This window comes from Somniosus microcephalus, chromosome 8, assembly GCF_052327205.1.
Source record: "Somniosus microcephalus isolate GS21.2 chromosome 8, FLI_Smic_1.0, whole genome shotgun sequence".
In the NCBI taxonomy this organism is placed as follows: Eukaryota; Metazoa; Chordata; class Chondrichthyes; order Squaliformes; family Somniosidae; genus Somniosus; species Somniosus microcephalus.
The window spans coordinates 262,078,399-262,105,869 of NC_140994.1; the positions used below are offsets into that span (position 1 = coordinate 262,078,399).

The following is a 27,471-nucleotide window of genomic DNA, read 5'->3' on the forward strand; positions in this document are numbered from 1 at the left end:
TAAAATGTTGGAGTCCATTATTAAGGAAGCAGTAACAGGACATTTGGATAAGCATAATTTAATCAGACAGAGTCAGCATGATTTTATGAAGGGGCAGTCATGTTTGACAAATTTGCTCGAATTCTTTGAGGACATAACAAACAGGGTGGATAAAGGGGAACCAGTTGATGTGGTGTATTTGGACTTCCAAAAGGCATTTGACAAGGTGCCACACAAAAGATTACTGCACAAGATAAAAAATCACGGGATTGGGGGTAATATACAGGCATGGGTGGAAGATTGGCTATCTAACAGAAAACAAAGAGTTGGGATAAATGGTTCATTCTCGGGTTGGCAATCAGTAACTAGTGGTGTTCCGCAGGGGTCAGTGTTGGGACCCCAACTCTTTACAATCTATATTAACGATTTGGAGGAGGGGACCAAGTGCAACGTATCCAAGTTTGCCGACGATACAAAGATTGGAGGGAAAGCAGTGAGTGAGGAGGACATAAAAAACCTGCAAAAGGACATAGACAGGCTAAGTGAGTGGGCAGAAATTTGGCAGATGGAATATAATGTTGGAAAGTGTGAGGTTATGCACTTTGGCAGAAAAAATCAAAGAGCAAGTTATTATCTAAATGGAAAGAAACTGCAAAGTGTTACAGTACAAAGGGATCTGGGGGTCCTGGTGCATGAAACACAGAAGGTTAGTATGCAGGTACAGCAGGTGATCAGGAAGGCCAATGGAATCTTGGCTTTTATTGCAAGGGGGCTGGAGTATAAAAACAGGGAAGTCTTGCTGCAGTTATACAGGGTATTGGTGAGGCCACACCTGGAATACTGCGTACAGTTTTGGTTTCCATATTTAAGAAAAGATATACTTGCTCTCGAGGCAGTTCAGAGAAGGTTCACTCGGTTGATTCCTGAGATGAGGGTGTTGACTTATGAGGAAAGGTTGAGTAGGTTGGGACTCTACTCATTGGAATTCAGAAGAATGAGAGGCGATCTTATCGAAACATATAAGATTGTGAGGGGGCTTGATCGGGTGGATGCGGTGAGGATGTTTCCACTGATGGGTGAGACTAGAACTAGGGGGCATAATCTTAGAATAAGGGGCTGCCGTTTCAAAACTGAGATGAGGAGAAACTTCTTCACTCAGAGGGTAGTAAATCTATGGAATTTGCTACCCCAGAGAGCTGTGGAAGCTGCGACATTAAATAAATTTAAAACGGAGATAGACAGTTTCCTAGCTGATAAGGGAATTAGGGGTTACGGGGAGAGGGCAGGGAAGTGGACGTGAGTCTAGGTTCGGATCAGTCATGATCCTATTGAATGGCGGAGCAGGCCCGAGGGGCCGTATGGCCGACTCCTGCTCCTACTTCTTATGTTCTTATTATGTAGACTCCATACGCAACCCAGTAGAAAACAATCATGGGGGGGGTGGGGGGGAGTAAAAAAAAAACAAATGGGGTGTTACTTTTGTTTATTGGAGATCATGTGATAAAGCCTTCAGGAATAGGTTCAATTCGAGTTGGCAACCCTAGGAATTCAGGACCCATTCTAGTCACCAAGGCACCAGGCCGACAGTCCAATTCTGGCCTCTCGCATGTCCCCGATTTTCAGTCGCTCCACCATTGCCGGCCATGCCTTCAGCCACCTGGGCCCCAAGCTCTGGAATTCCCTCCCTCAACTTCTCCACCTCTCCTCCTCTAAGACACTCCTTGAAACCGACTTCTGTGACCAAGCTTTGGGTCACCTGCCCTAATATCTCCTTATGTGGCTCGGTGTCAAATGTTGTTTGATAATTGCTCCCGTGAGGCACCTTGGGACGTTTTACTACAAGTTGTCAAAATTTCCTGGTTCTCATTTTTAGGCTAAATCGATTAAAGAAAGACTGACGGGAGATGGGTACTGTGGGATAGGGCTGCAAGCCCCCCAGCTCCATTACCTCAGTTAAGACCCATTTGCTGCCCTTGACCCTTCCTTACCCCCACCCCGGTGAAGCCAAGGCAGCCCCAGATCTGGTGGCAGTGTCGGGCGGCCGAGAGTCGCTCCCGGGGCCTGCCTGCGGTGGACGGTCGCTCCCGGGGCCTGCCTGCGGTGGACGGTCGCTCCCGGGGCCTGCCTGCGGTGGACGGTCGCTCCCGGGGCCTGCCTGCGGTGGACGGTCGCTCCCGGGGCCTGCCTGCGGTGGACGGTCGCTCCCGGGGCCTGCCTGCGGTGGACGGTCGCTCCCGGGGCCTGCCTGCGGTGGACGGTCGCTCCCGGGGCCTGCCTGCGGTGGACGGTCGCTCCCGTATCAGATAGAAACATGGTAGAACTGGCCGGGGCTCAGTTGATGCATCTCTCTCTCTCTCTCCCTCCGTCTCTCTGTCTCCCCCCCCCCCCCCCTTTTCTCGGTCTCCTCCTCCCCCCCCCCCCCCCTTCTCGGTTCCCCCCACCCACCCCCCGGTCTCGCTCTGTCTCTCTCTCTCTCTCTCTCTCTCTCTTTGTCTGCGGTTTGTTTTCTCTACTGTTGGAAACCAAAACCAAGGGAGGTGATTTTTTTTCTTTGCAATTGATGGCCCTCTCTGCTTCTGAATGTTCCTATTCCTGGCCCCGTCCCCGGGCAGATCACATAGCTCGCATTCTCGTGCTGTGCCTCGGGGGTTTCCAGCTCTGTGTAGGAGGTCACTATCGGATAAGCCATCTAAATTGCAGCTGTAAATTCTGATCGACTCCTGTGGCACTCGATGCAGCTGTCTTGTGTAGTCTCAATCGGCATCTGGAGTGCTGGGAGAGAATGTAGATCGAAAGTCTGGCTTACGGGCACCCACCTTGTTTTCTTTGGCCCAGCCTTTCATAAAAACCTTTCATAATTTTAATAGAGGTCTTTAAAATGATGGAAGATTTTGATAGTGGATACAGAGAGAATGTTTCCACTTGTGAGGAAGAGCATAACTAGAGGCCATCAACATAAGATAGTCACCAAGAAATCAAATAGAGAATTCAGAAGAAACTTCTTTCCCCAGAGGGTGGTGAGAATGTGGAACTCGCTACCACAGGGAGTGGTTGAGGTGAATAGTATCGATGCATTTAAGGGGAGGCTGGACAAGCATATGAGGGAGAAAGGAATAGAGGGTTACGCTGATAGATTTAGATGAGGAAATTAAGAGGGGGGAAATAGAATATGAGAGTAAGCTTGTAGGGAACATAAAAACTGACTGTAAAAGCTTTATAGATATGTGAAGAGAAAAAGATTGGTGAAGTCAAGCGTAGGTCCCTTGCAGTCCGAATCAGGGGGATTTATAATGGGGAACAAAGAAATGGCAGACCAATTAAATACATACTTTGGTTCTGTCTTCACAAAGGAGGACACAAATAACCTCCCAGAGATGTCGGGGAACATAGGGTCTGATGAGAGGGAGGAACTGAAATAAATCAGTATTTGTAGGGAAATGGTGTTAGGGAAATTGACGGGATTGAAAGCCGATAAATCCCCAGGGCCTGATAATCTACATCCTAGGGTACTTAAGGAAGTGGCCCTAGAAATAGTAGATGCATTGCTGGTCATCTTCCAAAATTCAATAGACTCTGGAACAGTTCCCATGGCTTGGAGGGTAGCTAATGTTACCCCACTATTCAAAAAAGGTGGTAGAGAGAAAACAGGGAATTATAGTAAGTCTGACATTGGTAGTGGGGAAAATGCTAGAGTCCATTATAAAAGATGTAATAGCAGAGCACTTGGAAAACAGTGACGGGATCGGACAAAGTCAACATGGATTTACAAAAGGTAAATCGTGCTTGACTAATCTACTGGAATTTTTTGAGGATGTAACTGGTAAAATAGATAAGGGAGAACCAGTGGATGTGGTGTATTTGGACTTTCAGAAGGCTTTTGATAAGTTCTCGCATAAGAGACTAGCGTGTAAAGTTAAGGCACATGGTATTGGGGGCAAGGTACTGACTTGGATAAAGAACTGGTTGGCAGACAGGAAGCAAAGAGTTGGAATAAACGGGTATTTTTCCGAGTGGCAGGCAGTGACTAGTGGGGTACCACAGGGATCGGGCCTAGGACCCCAGCTATTCACAATATATATAAATGATGATCTAGACGAGGGAACTAGATGTAATATCTCCAAGTTTGCAGATAAGACAAAGCTGAGTGGGCGTGTGTGCTGTGAGGAGGATGCAGAGAAACTCCAGTATGATTTGGACAGGTTGGGTGATTGGGCAGAAGCATGGCAGATGCAGTATAACGTGGATAAATGCGAGGTTATCCACTTTGGTGGCAAAAACAGGAAGGCAAATTATTATCTGAACGGCAGTAGATTGGGAGAAGGGGAAGTGCAACGAGACCTGGGTGTCCTTGTGCACCAGTCGCTGAAGGTAAGCATACAGGTGCAGCAGGTGGTTAAGAAGGCAAACGGTATGTTGGCCTTCATAGCGAGAGGGTTCGGTTACAGGAACAAGGATGTCTTGCTGCAGTTGTACAGGGCCTTGGTGAGACCACACCTTGAGTATTGTGTACAGTTTTGGTCGCCTTATCTGAGGAAGGATGTTCTTGCCATGGAGGGAGTGCAGCAAAGATTCACCAGACTGATACCTGGGATGGCAGGAATGACATATGAGGAGAGATTGGGTCGATTGGGCTTGTGCTCACTGGAGTTTAGAAGAATGAGAGGGGTTCTCATTGAAACTTATAAAATTCTAACAGGACTAGACAGACTAGATGCAGGAAGGATGTTCCCGATGGCGGGGGAGTCCAGAACCAGGGGTCACAGTCTAAGGATAAGGGGTAAGCCATTTAGGACAGAGATGAGGAGGAATTTCTTCACCCAGAGAGTGGTGAACCTGTGGAATTCTCTACCACAGAAGGCAGTGGAGGCCAATTCATTAAATATATTCAAGAAGGAGTTGGATATATTTCTTAAGGCTAAAGGGATCAAAGGATATGGGGAGAAAGCAGGGACAGGGTACTGAATTTGGATGATCAGCCATGATCTCATTGAATGGCGGAGCAGGCTCGAGGGGCCGAATGGCCTACTCCTGCTCCTATCTTCTATGTTTCTATGAAAGTCAGGAGGAGGCTTGAGTTTTTTTTATGGGATGTGGGCGTTGCTGGCAAGGCCGGCATTTATTGCCCATCCCTAGTTGCCCTTGAGAAGGTGGTGGTGAGCCGCCTTCTTGAACCGCTGCAGTCCGTGTGGTGAAGGTGCTCCCTCAGTGCTGTTAGGGAGGGAGTTCCAGGATTTTTACCCAGCAACGATGAAGGATCGGCCGATATACTTCTAAGTCAGGATGGTGTGTGACTTGGAGGTGGTGGTGTTCCCATGCGCCTGCTGCCCTTGTCCTTCTAGGTGGAAGAGGTCGCGGGTTTGGGAGGTGCTGCCGAAGAAGCCTTGTCGAGTTGCTGCAGTGCATCTTGTAGATGGTACACACTGCAGCCACGGTGCGCCGGTGGTGGAGGCAGTGAATGTTTATGGTGCTGGATGGGGTGCCGATCAAGTGGGCTGCTTGGTCCTAGATGGTGTCGAGCTTCTTGAGTGTTGTTGGAGCTGCACTCATCCAGGCAGTTGGAGAGTGGACTGGTTGGGCCGAATGCAGTATATCCCACGTAATCCTATGCTTTGTAAATGTAAGAGTGGAGCATAAACTCCCGGTCAGAACACATCAGCTGTGGTCTGACATGAAATATTCGAGCAGGGCAGCTTTACAAATGGATTGCCTTCGCAGCGCCACGTTTAGTGATCCGTTCACTATATCGCATGTCGAGATCCGCTGACTGTCGCAGGCGAAGATTCGTTCTCTACTCTGGGAAATGGATGGCTGGTCCCGGACAATGAGATGGGGGTTAACCGGGCCCCCCTAGGACAGCGGGAAGATGCAGCGGGGACTCTCGTTAACTGCAGTTTTTGGTTTTTTGTATTGAGAAGCCAGCTGAAGGGCCGAGGCCCAGAGAGCCCGAGGAGGGAAGGGGGCGGGGGGGTAAATCAGCATGTAGCGCGAGGGTGACGACAAGCTTCGATGGGCCGGCCGGCTGTAGGACGGCGGGCAGACAGAAAGGAGGGCGTGGGATGCTGGGAAAGGAGTTAGGGTATATGGCCCACTGTGAGGAGGAAGAGAATTGGGTATTTGGAGGAAGGCGAGAGTGGGCACTGACCGTTGATAAAACAGAAAGAGGTGAACTATAGAAATTTATGGCACAGAAGGAGGCCATTCGGCCCATCGTGTCCGTGCCGGCCGACAAAGAGCTATCCAGCCTAATCCCACTTTCCAGCTCTTGGTCCGTAGCCCTGGAGGTTACGGCACTTCAGGTGCATATCCAAGAACCTTTTAAATGTGATGAGGGTTCCTGCCTCGACCACCCTTTCAGGCAGTGCGTTCCAGACCCCCACCACCCTCTGGGTGAAAAACGCTCTCCTCCACTCCCCTCTAATCCTTCGACCAATTAATTTAAATCCGTGCCCCCTGGTTATTGACCCCTGTGAAGGTTGTGACAAAGGTGTGATTCCTTTCATAGAAACATAGAAACATAGAAGATAGGAGCAGGAGTAGGCCATTCGGCCCCTCGAGCCTGCTCCGCCATTCAATGAGATCATGGCTGATCATCCAAATTCAGTACCTGGTCCCTGCCTTCTCCCCATATCCCTTGATCCCTTTAGCCTTAAGAAATATATCCAACTCCTTCTTGAATATATTTAATGAATTGGCCTCTACTGCCTTCTGTGGTAGAGAATTCCACAGGTTCACCACTCTCTGGGTGAAGAAATTCCTCCTCATCTCTGTCCTAAATGGCTTACCCCTTATCCTTAGACTGTGACCCCTGGTTCTGGACTCCCCGACCATCGGGAACATCCTTCCTGCATCTAGTCTGTCTAGTCCTGTTAGAATTTTATAAGTTTCAATGAGATCCCCTCTCATTCTTCTAAACTCCAGCGAGTATAAGCCCAATCGACCCAATCTCTCCTCATACGTCATTCCTGCCATCCCAGGTATCAGTACTGAATGGGACGGACGGTTGTGAAGGTGGGATGACCTACAGTGGAGTGACACAATCACTCGAGGGCTTCGAGGGTTAAGTTATGACGCCAGGTTGTACAGACTTGGGTTGTAATTCCTTAAATATAGAAGATTAAGGGGTGAACTAATTGAGGTGTTTAAGATGATTAAAGGATTTGCTAGGGTAGAGAGAGAGAAACTATTTCCTCTGGTGGGGGGAGTCCAGAACAAGGGGGCAGAACCTTAAAATTAGAGCCAGGCCGTTCAGGGGTGATGTCAGGAAGCACCTCTTCACACAAAGGGTGGTGGAAATCTGGAACTCTCTCTTCCCCCCCCCCCAAAAAAAGCTATTTAGGCTGGGGGTCAATGGAAAATGTCATAACTGAGATTGATAGATGTTTGTTAAGCAGGGGTTACAGAACCAAGGTGGGTAGGTAGAGTTAAGATACAGATCAGCTATGACCTAATTGAATGGCGGAACAGGCTCGAGGGGCTGAATGGCCTCCTCCTGTTCCTCTCTGCAGTTGGGAGTATGATTTGAGACCAATTTCTCTGTGGGTTGTGACTGGTACACTGGAGAGCAGGCTGCCATCCTGATGGTTTCGTTGATTATAGCTGAAGAACCACACCTGTCTGGACTGGAATGCCTTCACATGTTGTTTTGTTTGATGGGAAAAGCTTATAATGGGTTGTCTGGTTTGACTATCCATTCGACGGCCTCCTGAGATCCCGAGTGGAGAAATGAGGAGCCTCCCGCAACAGATCTCAGTGGGCAGGTTGCTGTGACGTGTTCCGCGGTCAGGGACTCGCGGCCGCAGTCGTACTTCGGGTGGTCCCTCATCGTCCACTTGTGGAGCAGGTGGTCGCATCCCCCCGTGCCCTGTGCGGATTGGGTTGAGCGCTGTCCACTGTCTGCGAGGGAGGTCGAAGCCGAGGACCTCTGCTGTTGGGTCAGTGATGAGGCGTTGGTTCTTTACGTTGCGTGCGTCCCACGATTCCGTCCGTCTGGACAGTGGGGTCTGGATACCAGCTGTGTCAATATTGGCTGCCGTTTCCCAGAATGGCCGGCGCGATTTTAAGTGCATTCGTGGTGGGTTTTTCAAGCCTTCGTGAATGGGAAGGTCGGTGTAGCTCCTGATTGTTCGCCCCAACTGACGGAGCACGGTGGCGTCGCGGCGGACGGCCGGCTTCCACGTGAAGAATGGTCAGCGTCAAACCGTTGCACCCCCTCCAGCAGGAAGAGGCAAAGCACATGTTGGGAGATGGAGGGCGGGTAGGTTGTAGACTTGAGTTGAGTGAATGTAGGAGGAGGCCATTCAGCCCCTTGAGCCCGTTCCACCATTCAATTAGATCGGCATCTTGACTCCGGCTACCCACTTTGGTTCCGTAACCCCTTAATAGTCGCGCCAAACAACAATAGGTGAGATGCTGGGATGTGTTGGTTCTGGGTTTAAACCCCGAGTTGGCTTCTGTTTGCCTGCATGTTCGTGAAGGTAGTGATTGCACTAGAGAGATTTACGAGGATGTCGCCAGGGCTAGGGAATTTTAGCTATGAGGAAAGATTGGAGAGGCTGGGATTGTTTTCTTTGGAACAGAGGAGGCTGAGGGGAGATTTAATTGAGGTGTATAAAATTATTAGGGGCCTAGATAGTGTGGATAGGAAGGACCTATTTCCCTTAGCAGAGAGGTCAGTAACCAGGGGGCATAGATTTAAAGTAATTGGTAGAAGGATTAGAGGGGAGTTGAGGAGAACTTTTTTCACCCAGAGGGTGGTGGGGGTCTGGAACTCACTGCCTGAAAGGGTGGGAGAGGCAGAAACCCTCATCACATTTAAAAGTACTTGGATATGCGCTTGAAGTGCCGTAACCTACAGGGCTACAGACCAAGAGCTGGGAAGTGGGATTAGGCTGGAGAGCTCTTTGTCGGCCGGCACGGACACGATGGGCCGAATGGCCTCCTTCTGTGCCGTAAATTTCTATGATTCTTTGAAAAGAGCCAGAGGGGGAGATGAGGAAACATTTGTTTACGCGGCGAGTTGTTGTGATCTGGCACGTGCAGCCTGAAAGGGCGGTGGAAGCAGATTCAACAGTAACTTTCAAAAGGAAATTGGAGAAATACTTCCAAGTACAGGGCTGTGGGGAGAGGGATTAATTAGATAGCTATACCAAAGAGCCAGTGCAGGCACGATGGGCCGAATGGCCTCCTTCTGTGTTGTACCATTCTATATCCAAAGCCTTCGTGCTGGGTGTTGTCCTCGGTTGCCTTGTGTTTGGCTCCCATGTACAGTAGGTGGTGGCGGTGCCGTGGTGACTAATGTGTTTCACTGGCTGTAACATTATCTCATTATTTGTCAAGAGGTACAGTAATTACTGACTCGTGGGGCGGAGGTGCCCGAGTATGGGAAACTCTTACGAAAGCAGCCAGCTCTCTGATTGATTTAACGTTTCCAAGTGTCGGCATCAGAGTGGAGCCACGCGCGGAGTGTGCGTGTGAGTGTGTGTGTGTGTGTATACACTCCCTCGGTACTGCACCGGGAGTGTCGCCCCAGATTATGTGCTCGAGTCTCTGGAGTGGGACGTGAACCCACGACCTTCTGACTCGGAGGCGAGGGTGCTGCCCACTGAGCCACTGGAATAAAAACAGAAAACGCTGGAAACACTCAGCAGGTCAGGCAGCATCTGTGGCGAGAGAGAAACAGAGTTAATGTTTCAGGTCAATAACCCTTCGTCAGAACTGGAAAAAGCTGGCGATGGAACAGGTTTTTAAGCAAGTGCAGGGGCAGGGAAGGGGGGAGGGGAGGAAAGAACAAAAGGGAAGGTCTGTGATAGGCTGGAAGGCAGGAGAGATTAAATGACAAAGGGGATGATGGTGCAAGGCAAAAGGAGATGGTAATGGGACAAGTAAAGGAACAAAGGATGGGTCTCGGAGCTGTGAATGGGGTTATCAGAATCAGCAACAGCTGCTGTCCAAAAAAATGAGGGCAGAGGTTCTGGTCTGAAATTGTTGAGCTCAGTGTTGAGTTTGGAAGACTGTAAAGTGCCTAATCGGAAAAAAATGACCTTGACAGACGCAAAAGGACTTAAATCAAAAATAACAGAAAACGCTGGAAATACTCAGCAGGTCAGGGCAGCATCCGTGGAGAGAGAAACAGAGTTAACATTTCAGGTCGGTGACCTTTCGTCAGAACTGGAAAAAAACAGGAACTGGAACAGATTTTAAAGCAAGTTTAGGGGCTGGGAAATGGGGGAGGGGATGGAAGAACAAAAGGGAAGGTCTGTGATAGGATGGAAGGCAGGAGAGGTAAAGAGACATTAAGAGATATTCAAGGCGAGAGGAGGTGGTAATGGGACAGGTAAAGAGACAAAGGATGGCTCTAGATGGGGTGTGAATTGCGCTGGCAGAATGAAAGACAGCTGCCCTGTGGGAGAGAAGAAATTTTTTTTGCTATTGGACTTGAATCGAAGCCTGACACTGGAGAAGCCAGGTACTAACAGCCCAGGTATCTCCGTGAGGCTGTAGATCTCCAGAGGTTGAGTCTATCTGTGTTAAGAAGGCAAATGGCATGTTGGCCTTCGTAGCGAGAGGGTTCGAGTACAGGAACAAGGATGTCTTGCTGCAGTTGTACAGGGCCTTGGTGAGACCACACCTTGAGTATTGTGTGCAGTTTTGGTCGCCTTATCTGAGGAAGGATGTTCTTGCCATGGAAGGAGTGCAGCGAAGATTCACCAGACTGATACCTGGGATGGCAGGAATGACGTATGAGGAGAGATTGGGTCGATTGGGCTTATACTCGCTGGAGTTTAGAAGAATGAGAGAGGATCTCATTGAAACTTATAAAATTCTAACAGGACTAGATGCAGGAAGGATGTTCCCGATGGTCGGGGAGTCCAGAACCAGGGGTCACAGTCTAAGGATAAGGGGTAAGCCATTTAGGACTGAGATGAGGAGGAATTTCTTCACCCAGAGAGTGGTGAACCTGTGGAATTTTCTACCACAGAAGGCAGTGGAGGCCAATTCATTAAATATATTCAAGAAGGAGTTAGATATAGTTCTTAAGGCTAAAGGGATCAAGGGATATGGGGAGAAAGCAGGGACAGGGTACTGAATTTGGATGATCAGCCATGATCGCATTGAATGGCGGAGCAGGCTTGAGGGGCTGAATGGCCTACTCCTGCTCCTATCTTCTATGTTTCTAGGTTGTATTAGGGGAAAATACACTTCAAAACCATCTTCTAAATACAGAATTTTATATTGCATAGTATAACACAGTATTTACAGCACAGAAGGAAGCCATTCGGCCCATCGTGCCTGTGCCGGCTCTTTGAACGAACTCTCCAATTAGACCCACTTCCCCCCCCCCCCCCCCGCTCTTTCCCCAGAGCCCTGTATATTTTTCCCCTTCAAGTATTTGATTTATCCAGTTCCCTTTGTTGAAAGTTCCTATTGAATCTGCTTCCACTACCCTTTTCAGGCAGTGCATTCCAGATCACAGCATAGCCTATTCCTTTCTCCCTCATGTGCTTATCTCGCTTCCCCGTACACTAGCTCGGTACTGCACCGGGAGTGGTGCCCTAGATTTTGTGCTCAAGTCTCTGGAGTGGGGCTGGAACCCATGACCTCTGACTCTGCGCTGTTCGCCTCAACCACTCCCTGTTGGATTTATTAGTGGCTATAACCATTGAAACATAATTGATCATTGTCACACAGAGGCTGATTTCCCCTGCCGCCACCCCCCCCCCCCCCCCCCACAACCTTGGCCCCATAACCCAGGGAAAACATGAATGTTTTCCGATGCTTTGGCAACATAAGATGTAACTTGTCATGCCAATAAAGTGATTTGAATTGAATTGAATTGAATTGAGTTGAATTCAAGCACTCGCTACTGCCACCCTGGCTGGGTTCAGCTGCCTCGGCACTGATCCGGACACGAGCCTGTGACGCTCCTGCCCCATCGCTGCTCACTGCCGTGAGCCGGCTGAGCCACTGGGTTTGAGGAGGGAGGTTCTGACGTCACTATGGGCCGGTGAGTCAACAATTTGAAATGTTACAATGACTGTTCTCCCAGCAGCAGCAGCAAACACTGCCTCAGATTTGCCAGACACCTTTTGTTCTGATGAAAGCCTCTTCACCCAACGCGTTGCCAAGGCGACCTAATTTGAGAAGTCTCATCCTGTGGTTGTGTCTGTGGTCACTCCTGCCCGCACTTCTCTTGTTTCACCGGTGCTGTTCGGCGCATTGAATTGAACGTGTCCATGCTTTTTAAAAAAAAAAAAAATTGTGCGTGGTATGTGGGTGTCGCTGGTAAGGCTGACATTTATTGCCCATCCCTACTTGCCCTTGAGAAGGTGGTGGTGAGCCGCCTTCTTGAACCGCTGCAGTCCGTGTGGTGAAGGTACTCCCACAGTGCTGTTAGGGAGGGAGTTCCAGGATTTTGACCCAGCGACGATGAAGGATCGGCGATATATTTCCAAGTCAGGATGGTGTGTGACTTGGAGGGGAACTTGGAGGTGGTGGTGTTCCCATGCACCTGCTGCCCTTGTCCTTCTAGGTGGTAGAGGTCGCGGGTTTAGGAGGTGCTGTCGAAGAAGCCTTGGCGAGTTGCAGCAGTGCATCTTGTAGATGGTACACACTGCAGCCACGGTGCGCCGGTGGTGGAGGGAGTGAATGTTTAAGGTGCTAAACTGGAGTATTAATATCTAATACAGCGCTGGAGGGTGCCAGTGTTGTCAGTACTTTAGCACCGAGTCTGATTGAAAACCTTCAGGAACGGGGTTAGGAGGTTTCTGATGGGTTGGAGGGGCGAGTGTCGGTAAAAGGCTAATAAAATGCAGCCTGGAATCAGAATGGACTGCCCGGACCTTGCAAGGTGAAAGAAGCAATGGCCAAGAATGTGTAGCGCAGGATGTCCGGTTAGCTGTTGTCAGTTGTGGCTCAGTGGGGCGCACTCTCCTGCCTCTGAGTCAGGAGGTTTGTGGGTTCAAGTCCCACTCCAGAGACTTGAGCACAAAATCTAGACTGGAGCTCCCAGTGCGGTGCTGAGGGAGTGCTGCACTGCCGGAGGTGCCGTCTTTCGGATGAGATGTTAAACCGAGACCCCGTCTGCTCTCAGGTGGACGTAAAAGATCCCGTGGCACTATTTCGAAGAAGAGCAGGGGAGTTCTTCCTGGGGCCAATATTTATCCCTCAATCAACATAACAAAAAAAACATGATCTGATCATTATCACATTGCTGTTTGTGGGAGCTTGCTGTGCACAAATTGGCTGCTGCATTTCCTACATTACAACAGTGACTGCACTTCAAAAAACGCTTTGGGACTCTGGTGGTCGTGAAAGGCGCTGTAGAAAGTGCAAGTCTTCCTTTCTTTCCTTTGGGTTGCGCTGTCTCCGTTGGCCGAGATTTAGGGCATTGATTAACTTGTTGCTGTTTGATCCTCGAGTAGCAGGTTTATCGTTAATCCATTTATTTAATGTTAATTAAAATAGTGCAGACAGGAATTTACCCTAGATGCACTGAAGGCATTGTCCAGAGCCAATGGGTACTGGTTCCGTTACTAGACTAATAATGCAGAGAACGTGCGGTCTAATCTCGCCGAGGGTGTTTGAGAATTTTAACTCTCTTTTTAAAAAAATTACATCCGGGTTAATCTTGTGTACACTAGTTTACAATAGCACTCTCCCCAATGAGAGAGTTAATGTACAGAGAGATGGGATTCGATGGGAGAGTTGGGATAGATGTGATGCAGTGTCTCTGTGAAAGGGTGGGGAGTTGGATGGGGTACAGTGTGTGCGAGGGTGGGGAGTTGGATGGGGTACAGTGTGTGTGAGGGTGGCGAGTTGGATGGGGTACAGTGTGTGTGAGGGTGGGGAGTTGGATGGGGTACAGTGTGTGTGTGTGAGAGGGTGGGGAGTTGGATGGGGTACAGTGGGGAGTTGGATGGGGTTCAGTGTCAGGCAGGGATTGGGATGGTCTTGGTTGTCAGAGCTGAGAGAAGGACGATCGGTAAATGAGGAGCTCTTTTTTGCGGCCTGTCTAGTTTCTAACGCAGGGTGCTGACCTCACTGTTTGTTTTCAGTGATGTGGAGGGCTCTCCGTGGATGACGAGCACGGGGCAGCGATGGAAGGACGCGTCCCGTATCGGATCTACGACCCTGGTGGGAGTGCAGCTTTATTAACAAGGGATATCCGCAGTAACCCGGAGCTAAAGCTGGCTTCCTACCAGCAACTTGTGGCGGAAAACAATGTCTTGAAGGAGCGCATGAAAGGCTTGAAAAGCTTAGGTAACAAACAATGTTCCCTCTAATTTTTATTTCAGGCGCGCGGTCCCTTTAACTGGCTGTGCGGCCCATTCAAATACGCGTGTTCGGGTTCTTCAGTGTAAAGCCGCCTCCTCGGGACCTCCACACCTCGCAGCTTAGCAGGAGTCGGCCATACGGCCCCTCGCGCCTGCTCCGCCATTCAGTGAGATCATGGCTGATCATCGACCCCAACTCCACTTTCCCGCCCGATCCCCATATCCCTTCATTCCCCTAGAGTCCAAAAATCGATCGATCTCAGCCTTGAATATACTCAAAGACTCAGCATTAACAGCCCTCTGGGGCAGAGAATTCCAAAGATTCACCACCCTCTGAGTGAAGAAATTCCTCCTCATCTCAGTCTGAAATGGCCGACCCCTTATCCTGAGACTGTGACCCCTGGTTCTAGACTCTCCAGCCAGGGGGAAACATCCTCTCAGCATCTACCCTGTCAATCCCCCTCAGAATCTTATAGATCCCCTCATTCTTCTAAACTCCAATGATTATAGGCCCAATCTCTCCTCATAGGACATCCCTCTCATGCCAGGTATCTAATTTAGTGGGCCTTTGTTACACTGCTTCTCAGGCTATCTTCGATAAGGAGACCAGAAATGTGCCCAGTACTCCAGGTGTGGTCTCACCAAGGCCCTGTACAATTGTAGCAAGACTTCCTTACTCTTATACTCCAACCCCCTTGCAATAAAGGCCAACATGCCATTTGCCTTCCTTATTTACAGTCAGAGACGGGAAAATTTATAATGGGGAATGAGGAAATGGCGGAGAAATTAAATAAATACTTTGTTTCTGTCTTCACGGAGGAAGACACAAAAAACCGCCCAGAAATACGAGAAAACCAAGGGTGTGACGAGAATGAGGCACTTAAAGAAATTATTATTAGTTTAAAAAAAAAACAGTACTAGCAAAATTGATGGGACTAAAAGTCGATAAATCTCAAGGACCGGTTGACCTAGTGTTTTGAAAGAGGTGGCCATTGGAATAGTGGACACATTGGTTGTTATCTTCCAAAATTCTATAGATTCTGGAACGGTTCCTGCAGATTGGAGGATAGCAAATGTAACTCCGCTATTTAACAAAAGAGGGAGAGAGAAAACGGGGAACTACAGACCTGTTAGCCTCACATCAGTAGTTGGGAAAATGCTGGAATCTATTATAAAGGATGCAATAACTGGGCACTTAGAAACTAATAGTAAGATTGGGCAGAGTCAACATGGATTTATGAAAGGGAAATCCTGTTTGACAAACCTATTGGAGTTCTTTTGAGGATGTAACTAGTGGAGTAGACAAAGGGGAACCAGTAGATGTGGTGTATCTGGATTTTCAGAAGGCCTTCGATAAGGTCCCACACAAGAGGTTGGTGAACAAACTTGGGGCACATGGAATTGGGGGTAATATACTAGCATGGACTGAGAATTGGTTAACAGACAGAAAACAAAGAGTAGGGATAAACAGGTCTTTTTCAGGATGGCAGGCTGTGACTAGTGGGGTACCGCAAGGATCGGTGCTTGGGCCCCAGCTATTCACAATCTAAATCAATGATTTGGATGAGGGGAATAAATGTAACATATCCAAATTTGCTTATGATACAAAGCTAGGTGGCAGTGTCAGTTGCGAAGAGGATGTGAAGAGGCTTCAAGGGGATCTTGAGAGGCTCAGTTAGTGGGCGAGAACATGGCAGATGGAATATAATGTGGATAAATGTGAAGTTATCTACTTTGGTAGAAAAACCAGAAAGGCAGAGTATTTCCTAAATGGTGAAAGATTGGGGAATGCAGATGCTCAAAGGGACCTGGGTGTCCTTGTACATGAGTCACTGAAAGTGAATGTGCAGGTGCAGCAAGCCATTAGGAAGGCAAATGGTATGCTGGCCTTCAGTACAAGAGGATTTGAGTAAAGAAGTCTTACTCCAATTATATAGGGCCTTGGTGAGACCACACCTGGAGTACTGTGTACAATTTTGGTCTCCTTACCTAAGGAAGGATATACTTGCCATAGAGGGAGTGCAACGAAGGTTCATGAGATTGATTCCTGGGATGGCGGGACTGTCGTATGAGAAGAGATTGAGTAAACTAGGCCTGTATTCTCTTGAATTCAGAAGAATGAGAGGGGATCTCATTAAAGCATACAAAATTATTACAGGGCTTGATAGCGTGGATGCGGGGAGAATGTTTCCCTTGGCTGGGGAGTCTAGAACCAGAGGCCACAGCCTCAGGATAAAGGGTAGGCCATTCAGGACTGAGATGAGGAGAAATTTCTTCACACAGAGGGTGGTGAATCTTTGGAATTCTCTACCCCAGAGGGCTGTGGAGGCTCAGTCATTGGGTATATTCAAAACAGAAGTCGATAGATTTCTGACCAATAAGGGCATCAAGGGATATGGCGATAGGGCCGGTGAATGGAGTTGAGGCAGAAGATCAGCCATGATCTCATTGAATGGCGGAGCAGGCTCGAGGGGCCGAATGGCCGACTCCTGCTCCTATTTCTTATGTTCTTATTGCTTGCTGTACCTGCGTGCTAACTCTGTGATTCGTGCACGAGGACACCCAAATCTCTCTGAACACCAACATAGTTTCTCACCATTTAAAAAGTACGGAGTGACTGCTGCCGATGACCGGAAGCTGACCAGAAGCGTGCTGCGCATTAATCTGGAATCGGAAGCATGATGTTTCTTTTTTCACACGAGCCCGCTTCCTCCCTGGCATTTAAAAACATTTTTGTTAACCAGCCCGCTCCTGTAAGGAGCTGGAAGCGCACATGCGCAGAACGCTTCGACACAGCTTCCAGTGCGTTGGCGGCAGTCGCGTCCCAAAAAATATTTTTCTATTCTTCCTACCAAAGTGAATAACCTCCCAACACATCACGGTGGTTATGTTACTGGACTAGTAATCCAGAGACCTGGACTAATGATCCGGAGACGCGAGTTCAAATCCCACCACAGCAGCTGGGGAATTTAAATTCAGTTAATTAAATAAATCTGGAATTAAAAAGCTAGCATCAGTAATGGTGAAAGAAATCTGCCGTCCTTACCCGGTCTGGCCTATATGTGACTCCAGACCCACAGCAATGTGGTTGACTCTTAACTGCGCAGCGAGTCGCTCAGTTGTTGAGAAGTGGGGCTCACCACCACCACCTTGAAGGCAATTAGGGATGGGCAATAAATGCTGGCAGACGCCCACATCTCGTGGATGAATTAAAAAAAAAAAAAAAAAACCCTCTGGGTAATTGAACCGGTTCTCACAACTTTGTTAAATCTAGCCCCACCTCTGGCCCTTTGTTTTGGGCTAGCACTTGCAACCACTGCTGGATGTGTGTGCAGCTGCAGGCGGTGTTGGGGAGGGCACTGCCTCTGCAGTCAAATATCCTGCTGGTTGAGGCCCAGTGTGGTAAACCACGTTCACTATCGTATCACTGTTAGTAGTTAGCACTGTTCACCACTGTTCGTTATAACTGTATCACTGACCACTATTGTATCACGGTACGAGGTCGCCTCTTGCCACACTGCTATACCTGGGATGACCACTGCCGACTCCGCCTTGGCTCCACCCACCAGGCCAGGTATAAAGGTGTTGGTTGAGGCCCAGTGTGGTAAACCACGTTCACTATCGTATCACTGTTAGTAGTTAGCACTGTTCGTTATAACTGTATCACTGACCACTATTGTATCACGGTACGAGGTCGCCTCTTGCCACACTGCTATACGTGGGATGACCACTGCCGACTCCGCCTTGGCTCCAATGATAGGTATATCACCCAGACAGGAAAATTCTCACACACACTGTACCCCATCCAACTCCCCACCCTCACACACACTGTACCCCATCCAACTCCCCACCCTCACACACACACACTGTACCCCATCCAACTCCCCACCCTCACACACTGCACCCCATCCAACTCCCCACCCTCACACACACTGTACCCCATCCAACTCCCCACCCTCACACACACTGTACCCCATCCAACTCCCCACCCTCACACACACTGTACCCCATCCAACTCCCCACCCTCACACACACTGTACCCCATCCAACTCCCCACCCTCTCACACACTGTACCCCATCCAACTCCCCACCCTCACACACACTGTACCCCATCCAACTCCCCACCCTCACACAAACTGTACCCCATCCAACTCCCCACCCTCACACACACTGTACCCCATCCAACTCCCCACCCTCACACACACTGTACCCCATCCAACTCCCCACCCTCACACACACTGTACCCCATCCTAATCCCCACCCTCACACACACACTGTACCCCATCCAACTCCCCACCCTCACACACACTGTACCCCATCCAACTCCCCACCCTCACACACACTGTACCCCATCCAACTCCCCACCCTCACACACACTGTACCCCATCCAACTCCCCACCCTCACACACACTGTACCCCATCCAACTCCCCACCCTCACACCCACTGTACCCCATCCAACTCCCCACCCTCACACACACTGTACCCCATCCAACTCCCCACCCTCACACACACTGTACCCCATCCAACTCCCCACCCTCACACACACTGCACCCCATCCAACTCCCCACCCTCACACACACTGTACCCCATCCAACTCCCCACCCCCACACACACTGTACCCCATCCAACTCCCCACCCTCACACACACTGTACCCCATCCAACTCCCCACCCTCACACACACTGTACCCCATCCAACTCCCCACCCTCACACACACACTGTACCCCATCCAACTCCCCACCCTCACACACACTGTACCCCATCCAACTCCCCACCCTCACACACACTGTACCCCATCCAACTCCCCACCCTCACACACACACTGTACCTCATCCAACTCCCCACCCTCACACACACTGTACCCCATCCAACTCCCCACCCTCACACACACTGTACCCCATCCAACTCCCCACCCTCACACACACTGTACCCCATCCAACTCCCCACCCTCACACACACTGTACCCCATCCAACTCCCCACCCTCACACACACACTGTACCCCATCCAACTCCCCACCCTCACACACACTGTACCCCATCCAACTCCCCACCCTTTATCCACTTGTGGTGGGAGACCAAATCTAGGGACATAAATATAAGATAGTCACTAATAAATCCAACAGGGAATTCAGGAGAAACATCTTTAACCAGAGTGTGGTGAGAATGTGGAACTTCCCACAGGGAGTGTTTGAGGTTAATAATATAGATGGATTTCAAAGGAAGCAAGATAAACACATGAGGGAGAAAGGGATAGAAGATTATGCTGATAGGGTGAGATGAAGAGGGGTGGGAGGAGGCTCGTGTGGAGCGTAAACACCGACACGGACCAGTTGGGCCGAATGGCCTGATTCTGTGCTGTATATTCCGTGTAATTCCCGGGCACACTCGGGATTCTGAACAAGAGCCCAGCTTGTCTGCTGGGCGGATGGATTCACTACAGGGAATATTAAACCCTCCGCCCAGTGTAAGCACACCCTAATCTCAGCCCAATGCGTGAGGGCTTCAGCCCGACGCACGGGACGGGAGCGAGGGGAGGGGACGGGAGTGGTGCTGTTGGATTTACTGAAAATAATTGCCCTTTTTTTTTTACGAGACAGCAAAAGAAATGATGAGAAACAATGGGATAGTGTGTACGTGGGCTGTGGGAGGAGATTCAATGGGTGGGTAGAGTCCGTGATAGGGGAGAGTGTACATGGGCTGTGGGAGGAGATTAACTGGGTGGGGAGAGTCTGTGATAGGGGAGAGTGTACATGGGCTGTGGGAGGAGATTAAATGGGTGGGTAGAGTCCATGATAGGGGAGAGTGTACATGGGCTGTGGGAGGAGATTAAATGGGTGGGTAGAGTCCATGATAGGGGAGAGTGTACATGGGCTGTGGGAGGAGATTCAATGGGTGGGTAGAGTCCATGATAGGGGAGAGTGTACATGGGCTGTGGGAGGAGATTGAATGGGTGGGTAGAGTCTGTGATAGGGGAGAGTGTACATGGGCTGTGGGAGGAGATTCAATGGGTGGGTAGAGTTCATGATAGGGGAGAGTGTACATGGGCTGTGGGAGGAGATTAACTGGGTGGGTAGAGTCCATGATAGGGGAGAGTGTACATGGGCTGTGGGAGGAGATTAACTGGGTGGGTAGAGTCCATGATAGGGGAGAGTGTACATGGGCTGTGGGAGGAGATTGAATGGGTGGGGAGAGTCCATGATAGGGGAGAGTGTACATGGGCTGTGGGAGGAGATTCAGTGGGTGGGTAGAGTCCATGATGGGGGAAAGTGTACATGGGCTGTGGGAGGAGATTAAATGGGTGGGTAGAGTCCATGATAGGGGAGAGTGTACATGGGCTGTGGGAGGAGATTAAATGGGTGGGTGGAGTCCATGATAGGGGAGAGTGTACATGGGCTGTGAGGGGAGATTAAATGGGTGGGTGGAGTCCATGATAGGCATATGCAATACCTCAGGCAGAGACAATCCATTAAGAGACATAATGCAGACACGCAGCAGCATCTACTTCCGCCTTACGGATCAGAAAAAAAATAAGGACTAGTTGCTAGAAAGAGTTGTAACCTATTAGTGTCAGCATTTATAGACAATTGAAATGTTCTTTTTTTTTTCCCCATTTAGACACGAGAAACACATATCATATTCTAACCTATCATAGTAAAAGATCAAACTTAACATGAAGTCCTTATATATCTCAACCTGGAATATCCAAGGTCTACGCTCTTCTGTGCGTGGCATGAAGAGTAGGACCCCAGAGTTCCTAGATGAAATTAAAGATCTGGATATTATCTTTTTACAGGAAACTTGGTGTAAAGGAGAAGGACACACTGGCCGTCCCCATGGGTACACAGAGCTGGTGGTCCCCTCCAATAAATTGCCAGGAGTAACCCAGGGCAGAGATTCTGGAGGCATACTGATTTGGTTTAAAACAGAGCTTAGGAATTGCATCAAATTTATAAAAAAGGGCGAAAACCACATATGGCTCAAAATTAAGAGGGGCATCATCTCTAACACGCAAGATGTTTTCATTTGCGCACTCTATATCCCCCCAATGGAATCCCCGTACTTTAAAGGAGGACACCTTCTCCAACATTGAGAGGGAGATTATCCAATTCCAGGCCCAGGGGAACGTGTTGATCTGTGGTGACCTCAATTCAAGAACTGGCGAAGAACCAGACTTCACCAGTAATCGGGGGAACAACTACATATTCGGGAATAACCACTTTGACATCCCTTCCCATCGATATAGGCATAACTGCGACAAACAGACAAATGCTAACGGAAAACAGCTCCTGCAGCTCTGTCGAAGCCTGGGTCTGTACATTGTCAATGGTAGGTTCATGGGAGACTCCCTAGGAAGATCAACCTATTGCTCACCTCTTGGCTGCAGCACCGTAGACTATATGATTACGGATTTGGACCCATCCTCTTTCAGAGCATTCACAGTCAAACCGCAAACACTGTCAGACCACAGTCAAATTACTGTGTATCTTAAAAGGACAGAAACAACCAACACAGAAACACAACCCAGTAAGCTGTACAACATCAAAAAATCCTACAGATGGGCCAAAAACAGCATGGAAAAATACCAGAAAGCAATTAGCAATCAATCAACTCAAGCTCTCTTGGACACCTTTCTGGAAAACATATACACTCACAATAAAGAAGGTGTAAACCGGGCAGTGAATAACCTAAATAATATTTTTGATAATTTGGCAACAATGTCAAACTTGAAAGTTCACAAGAATAAACCCAAAACAAAAAACTATGAAAAATGGTTTGACCCAGATTGCCATAACATGAGGAAAAATCTTAGAAAAATATCAAACCAAAAACACAGACAGCCAGAAAACGAGGAATTACGCCTTACTTATTGTCAGGCACTAACACAATACAAAAACATACTCGGAACCAAAAAAGAGCAGTATATTAAGAATACACTCAGCTCCATTGAGGAATCCATTGATTCCAATTGTTTCTGGGACAACTGGAATACATTACACAAAAAACAACACGACGAATTGGCCATTCAAAACGGAGACACATGGGAAAACCATTTTGAAAAATTATACCAGAAAAACACACTAAGCCCAGAGCAATACCAAATATGCAAAAAACTGGAAAAGCTCGAATTGGTCATAAAAGATAACCAAAACCCACTAGACCCCATAATAACTGAAAAAGAGCTATTTGAAAAACTCAAGGACCTGCGACCAGGAAAAGCTTGCGGTGCAGATGGCATCCTAAGCGAGATGATTAAACACACGGACGATAAAATGAATTTGGCTATCCTAAAACTCTTCAACTTGGTTCCGAGTGTCGGTCACTTCCCTGATATCTGGAACAAAGGACTCATAACGCCCATATACAAAAGTGGAGACAAAGTTGACCCAAATAACTATCGAGGCATCTGTGTAAACAGTAACCTGGGGAAGGTATTCTGTAATATCATAAACAAAAGACTTATAAACTTCCTTGAGGAGCACAATGTCTTGAGTAAAAGCCAAATTGGATTCCTACCAAACTATAGAATATCAGATCATATCTTCACCCTACAGACCCTAATTGACAAACATGTTCATCAAAACAAAAGCAAAATTTTTGCCTGCTTTATAGATTTCCAGAAGGCTTTCGATTCCATCTGGCACGATGGTCTATTATTGAAAGTGGTGTAGGGGGAAAAACATATGATGTAATTAAATCAATGTATACAAACAATAAATGTGCAGTTAAAATTGGAGACAAACAAACAAAATACTTCCCACAGGGGCGTGTTGTGACGCAGGGCTCGCCCATCTCACCAACACTCTTTAATATTTACATAAATGAATTGGCAAAACTACTTGAACAATCTACAGCACCTGGCCTCACCCTATATGAATCCAAGGTTAAATTCCTCCTCTATGCAGATGACCTGGTTCTGCTGTCACCAACTAAGGAGGGTCTACAGCAGAACCTGGATCTGCTAGAGTCGTACTGTCAGACCTGGGCCCTGACAATAAACCCCCAAAAAACCAAAGTCCTGGTGTCCCAGCAAAGATCCAGACATCAGGGACCCAAAATAAATTTCACACTAGGAACAACTAAAATTGAACAAACCACTAACTACACATACTTGGGCTTAAAAATCAGTTCTACGGGAAATTTTCATCTGGCTGTGAATGAACTGAAAGAGAAAGCAAGAAGGGCTTTCTATGCCATTAAAAAATCAATCCAAATAGAAATCCCAATTAGCATTTGGCTCAATTTTCAAATCAGTAATTGAACCAATTGCACTCTATGGCAGTGAGGTGTGGGGACCACTAACACAACAAGAATTTGCAAAATGGGACAAACACCCAATTGAGATCCTACATGCAGAATTCTGTAAAAAGTATCCTCCGGACTCGAAGGAAAACCGTAAACAATGCATGCAGGGCAGAACTAGGCCAATATCCATTAATAATTACTATCCAAAAAAGAGCCACCAAATTTTGGAAACACCTAAAAATGAGCAACCCCCACTGCTATCATTACGAAGCCCTGAAATGCCAACAGAGGATCATAAAGAAGAATACCCTCAGTCAACTAGTCCTGGGACTCAGTGAAGTAACTACTAACACTACTAACAATAACCAGCCCCAGGACAGTGACATCGTAGCACAGAGAATTCGACCCAACACAATTGTCACTAAGCAAAAGGAAAAATATCTGTCATATTGGGCAGAAACAACAAAAACCCAAAACAAACTCAATTGCTACTTGGCCCTAAACAGACAATACAACATGGCTGAATATCTGACCACGGTAAAAGATAGCAAATTGAGAAAAACCTTGACTATGTACAGACTTAGTGAGCATAGCCTGGCTATCGAAAAAGGCAGACACAGACAGACCTGGCTGACAAGAGAGAACAGGATATGCTCTCACTGCAGTCAGGGAGTGGTGGAGACAGAGATGCACTTCCTCACAGCTTGTGGAAAATATCAGGGCATAAGGGAGAATTTCTACCCAAAATTCACAAAAATATGCCCTGAATTCAGAAATTTGAATGACAACCAAAAACTCCCATACCTACTAGGGGAACAGAGAAATTGTGTAACCTTAGCGGCACACTATGTTACAGCTTGCCATAAACAGAGGGACAACCATTAAATCTAAGAAGAGTATATACAAATTATATGAATGTATATTTATACACTCAGGGATATATCTGTTTATACACTGTATGGATAGATCTGCGTTTGTGTTCAACCATAAATGTTTTTCGATGCTTTGGCAACATAAGATGTACCTTGTCATCATGCCAATAAAGCGATTTGAATTGAATTGAGTGTACATGGGCTGTGGGAGGAGATTAAATGGGTGGGTAGAGTCCATGATAGGGGAGAGTGTACATGGGCTGTGGGAGGAGAGTAAATGGGTGGGTAGAGTCCATGATAGGGGAGAGTGTACATGGGCTGTGGGAGGAGATTAAATGGGTGGGTAGAGTCCATGATAGGGGAGAGTGTCCATGGGCTGTGGGAGGAGATTAAATGGGTGGGTAGAGTCCATGATGGGGGAGAGTGTCCATGGGCTGTGGGAGGAGTGTGATTGATGGGCCGATGGTCTTTTCCTGGCTCCTCGTGCTCGCCTGCTTTAAACTGTTGTAGCCGTACGTGATTCCTGTGCAATGATTTTCTGTTCCAGGTAACCTGCTGGAGGAGTCGCAAACTGAAGCATCGAAACTCAGGCAGAAGGTGGAGGAACTGGTCCGACAGGATGTTCTGAAGCCCACGATCAGCCTATTACCTCAGGAGATGAAGAGCCCAGCACCGACCAGTGATGTACAAGGTGCGTGACAGGAGCCCGCAGTCCAAAGCGGAAATCGTTTTCACATCGAGAGAGGCTGTGCCTCATTTCCCCGGGACGTGTGCGTCGGTCTTTGTCCTCTTAAGGATATAAAATCTGTCCTTGCAGCGTGTTGACCCGAGGGTTTGACAATTGTCCTTTTTTACTTGCTGTAATCTGCTCCTCCCCACCCCACCCCCCGCGGCCACTTAATGCTTAGAAATGATGCTGATGTATTTGCATGCAGTTACTTTGCCCGGGATTTTATTGGCGGCGCTGATCCTTTGGTCTGAGTGAAGGTGCAGTTCTGTTGGAGCCTCAGCGCTCACCACCTGCACTCCAGCACGCTTTCCCGGCTGTGCCGTCGGTGGAAAGACCTCCCACGCTGCGGGGAGGGGCAAAGCCGGAGGGAAATAGTTTACATGCAGAATAATTTACATACAGAATACTGAACGTAAGAATTAGGGACAGGAGTCGGCCACATGGCCCCTCGAGCCTGCTCCGCCATGCAATAAGATCATGACTGATCATCGACCTCAACTCCACTTTCCCGCCCGATCCCCATATCCCTCGATTCCCCGAGAGTCCAAAAATCTATCGATCTCAGCCTTGAATATACTCAACGACTGAGCCTCCACAGCCCTCTGGGGGAGAGAATTCCAAAGATTCACCACCCTCTGAGTGAAGAAATTCCTCCTCATCTCAGTCCTAAATGGCCGACCCCTTATCTTGAGACTAGACTTATTCAGTTCTTGACTCTCCAGCCAGGGGAAACAATCTCTTGGAATCCTCAGAATCTTCTATGTTTCAACAGGATCACTTTTTAAAAAATTCGTTCCTGGGATGTGGGCGTCGCTGGCAAGGCCAGCATTTATTGCCCATCCCTAGTTGCCCTCGAAGGTGGTGAACCTTGAAGATTGAGTGACTTGCTGGGCCATTTCAGAAGGCTGTTAAGAGTCAACCACACTAGCCCAGTGACATTACCACTATGCTACCGTGCCCGTAACCCCTCATTCTTTTAAACACTAGGGGGGGAAAAATTCGGTATCGCCCCATTTGGGGCGCCATTATCGGCCGGGCGCAAAATTTAGCACCTGGTGCTAATTATCACCTCCGACTGCAAACTTGGCTTCCATCGCCCCTGGAGGTGATTGGAGCGCTAAATCAGGCGCTTCACACCTGTCTTAAGACGCTAACGCCGAGGAGCGAGGCGCTAACGCCGAGGAGCGATGCGCTACCTCAGCGTGCTGGCGAAGCTCATGTGATGTCAGTCAGCAATGGAACACAGACACACTGGCGCCGGCCAGTTCTTAAAGGGGAGGGTCGATCTTGCTCTCCATCCACATCCTGCTCATTGCAGCCTTGAATCTCGGCCTGGAGAGACCTGTACATCAAATCTGCTGGAAAGAACAATGGAGAGGCCCAGGGAGAGAGCTCAGAGTGCAGCCCCCACAGTCTCTTCTAAATCGATACAAGGAAGGGCAAATCAAAATGAACCTGCAAAGTGCTGCTCAGTACCCAAAACTCCTTCACACAGCGTTGAATCTCTCCAGAAGTCTCTCTCTCTCTCTCTCTCTCTCTCAGAATGCGTGGTGCAAAAATGTCACCAACAAAAAAAGGCAGAAAGCGGTCGCCTTTAAATAGCGCTCCCCCAGTCCCTTCCCGACTGCAAAACGCACCCCTAAACCTGTCGTTGCTAGCAGCAGGCGGTAAGGCCGGGGGTGCCACTCAATGTCCGGGGCGTTGCGCAGTCGACTGACGTCACGATCTGCTGGCGCAGGAGATCGTGGCGGTAGTGTTTAGCGCCGCCGCAAAATGTCTAGTTAATTTCGCGAGCGGCGCAAACATCGCAGTGCCCGGGCGCTAGTTGCTTTGCGCCCCACTTGGCACCCTCTTAAGGTGCTAACGGGAGGCGCAAACAACTGAATTTTTCCCCCATGGGGACTGTAGGTATACATGCAGAGTACTTTACACATCATGTTTTTAAGGGTTTGGTGATAGATGAGCTGAGTTCGGGCCCTGCCTCCGACACTAATGAAACTTTTGTTTGCTGTAGATTCTGTTCCAGCCTCCGCACAGCAGCACCATTGTGACTTGGACAGTGGTGGAAAACGGGAGTCTGAGGCCAAGGCTGAAGAGAAGCCCTCGTCCAGTGTGAGTATTGAACCCTCCAAGGGTCAGCTTCTGGTGCTCTGGGTGTTGAACTCTGAACTCCGTCCCGAGCTCCAAGTTCTCCGACCTACTGCCTCCTCCCCGCAGCTCCCCTCATCGCCCCGTTCCATCGCCCAGTCTCCTCCTACCCCCTTCCCCCTCCCCCCGTCTCCTCCTCTTTCTCATTCTTTCCCAGTGTCTCCTGTCTGTGGGACTCTCTCCCTCCCAACCCCTTCCTGGCCCTCCTTTTCTCTAACTTGGTGTC

The 27,471-nt window shown here is 48.6% G+C and overlaps 1 protein-coding gene across 1 annotated transcript in view; it reads left to right on the top strand.

The window, feature by feature from the left end:
• Positions 1-27,471, top strand: part of tnip1 (TNFAIP3 interacting protein 1) — a 105,782-nt gene that overhangs the window by 36,212 nt on the left and 42,099 nt on the right. Inside the window, exons 2-4 of the mRNA XM_085996201.1 lie at positions 14,034-14,238; positions 24,915-25,058; positions 27,112-27,209. Of these exons, the coding sequence (XP_085852327.1) occupies positions 14,076-14,238; positions 24,915-25,058; positions 27,112-27,209 (405 nt within the window). The 5' untranslated portion in view covers positions 14,034-14,075. The remainder of the gene's footprint in view (positions 1-14,033; positions 14,239-24,914; positions 25,059-27,111; positions 27,210-27,471) is intronic.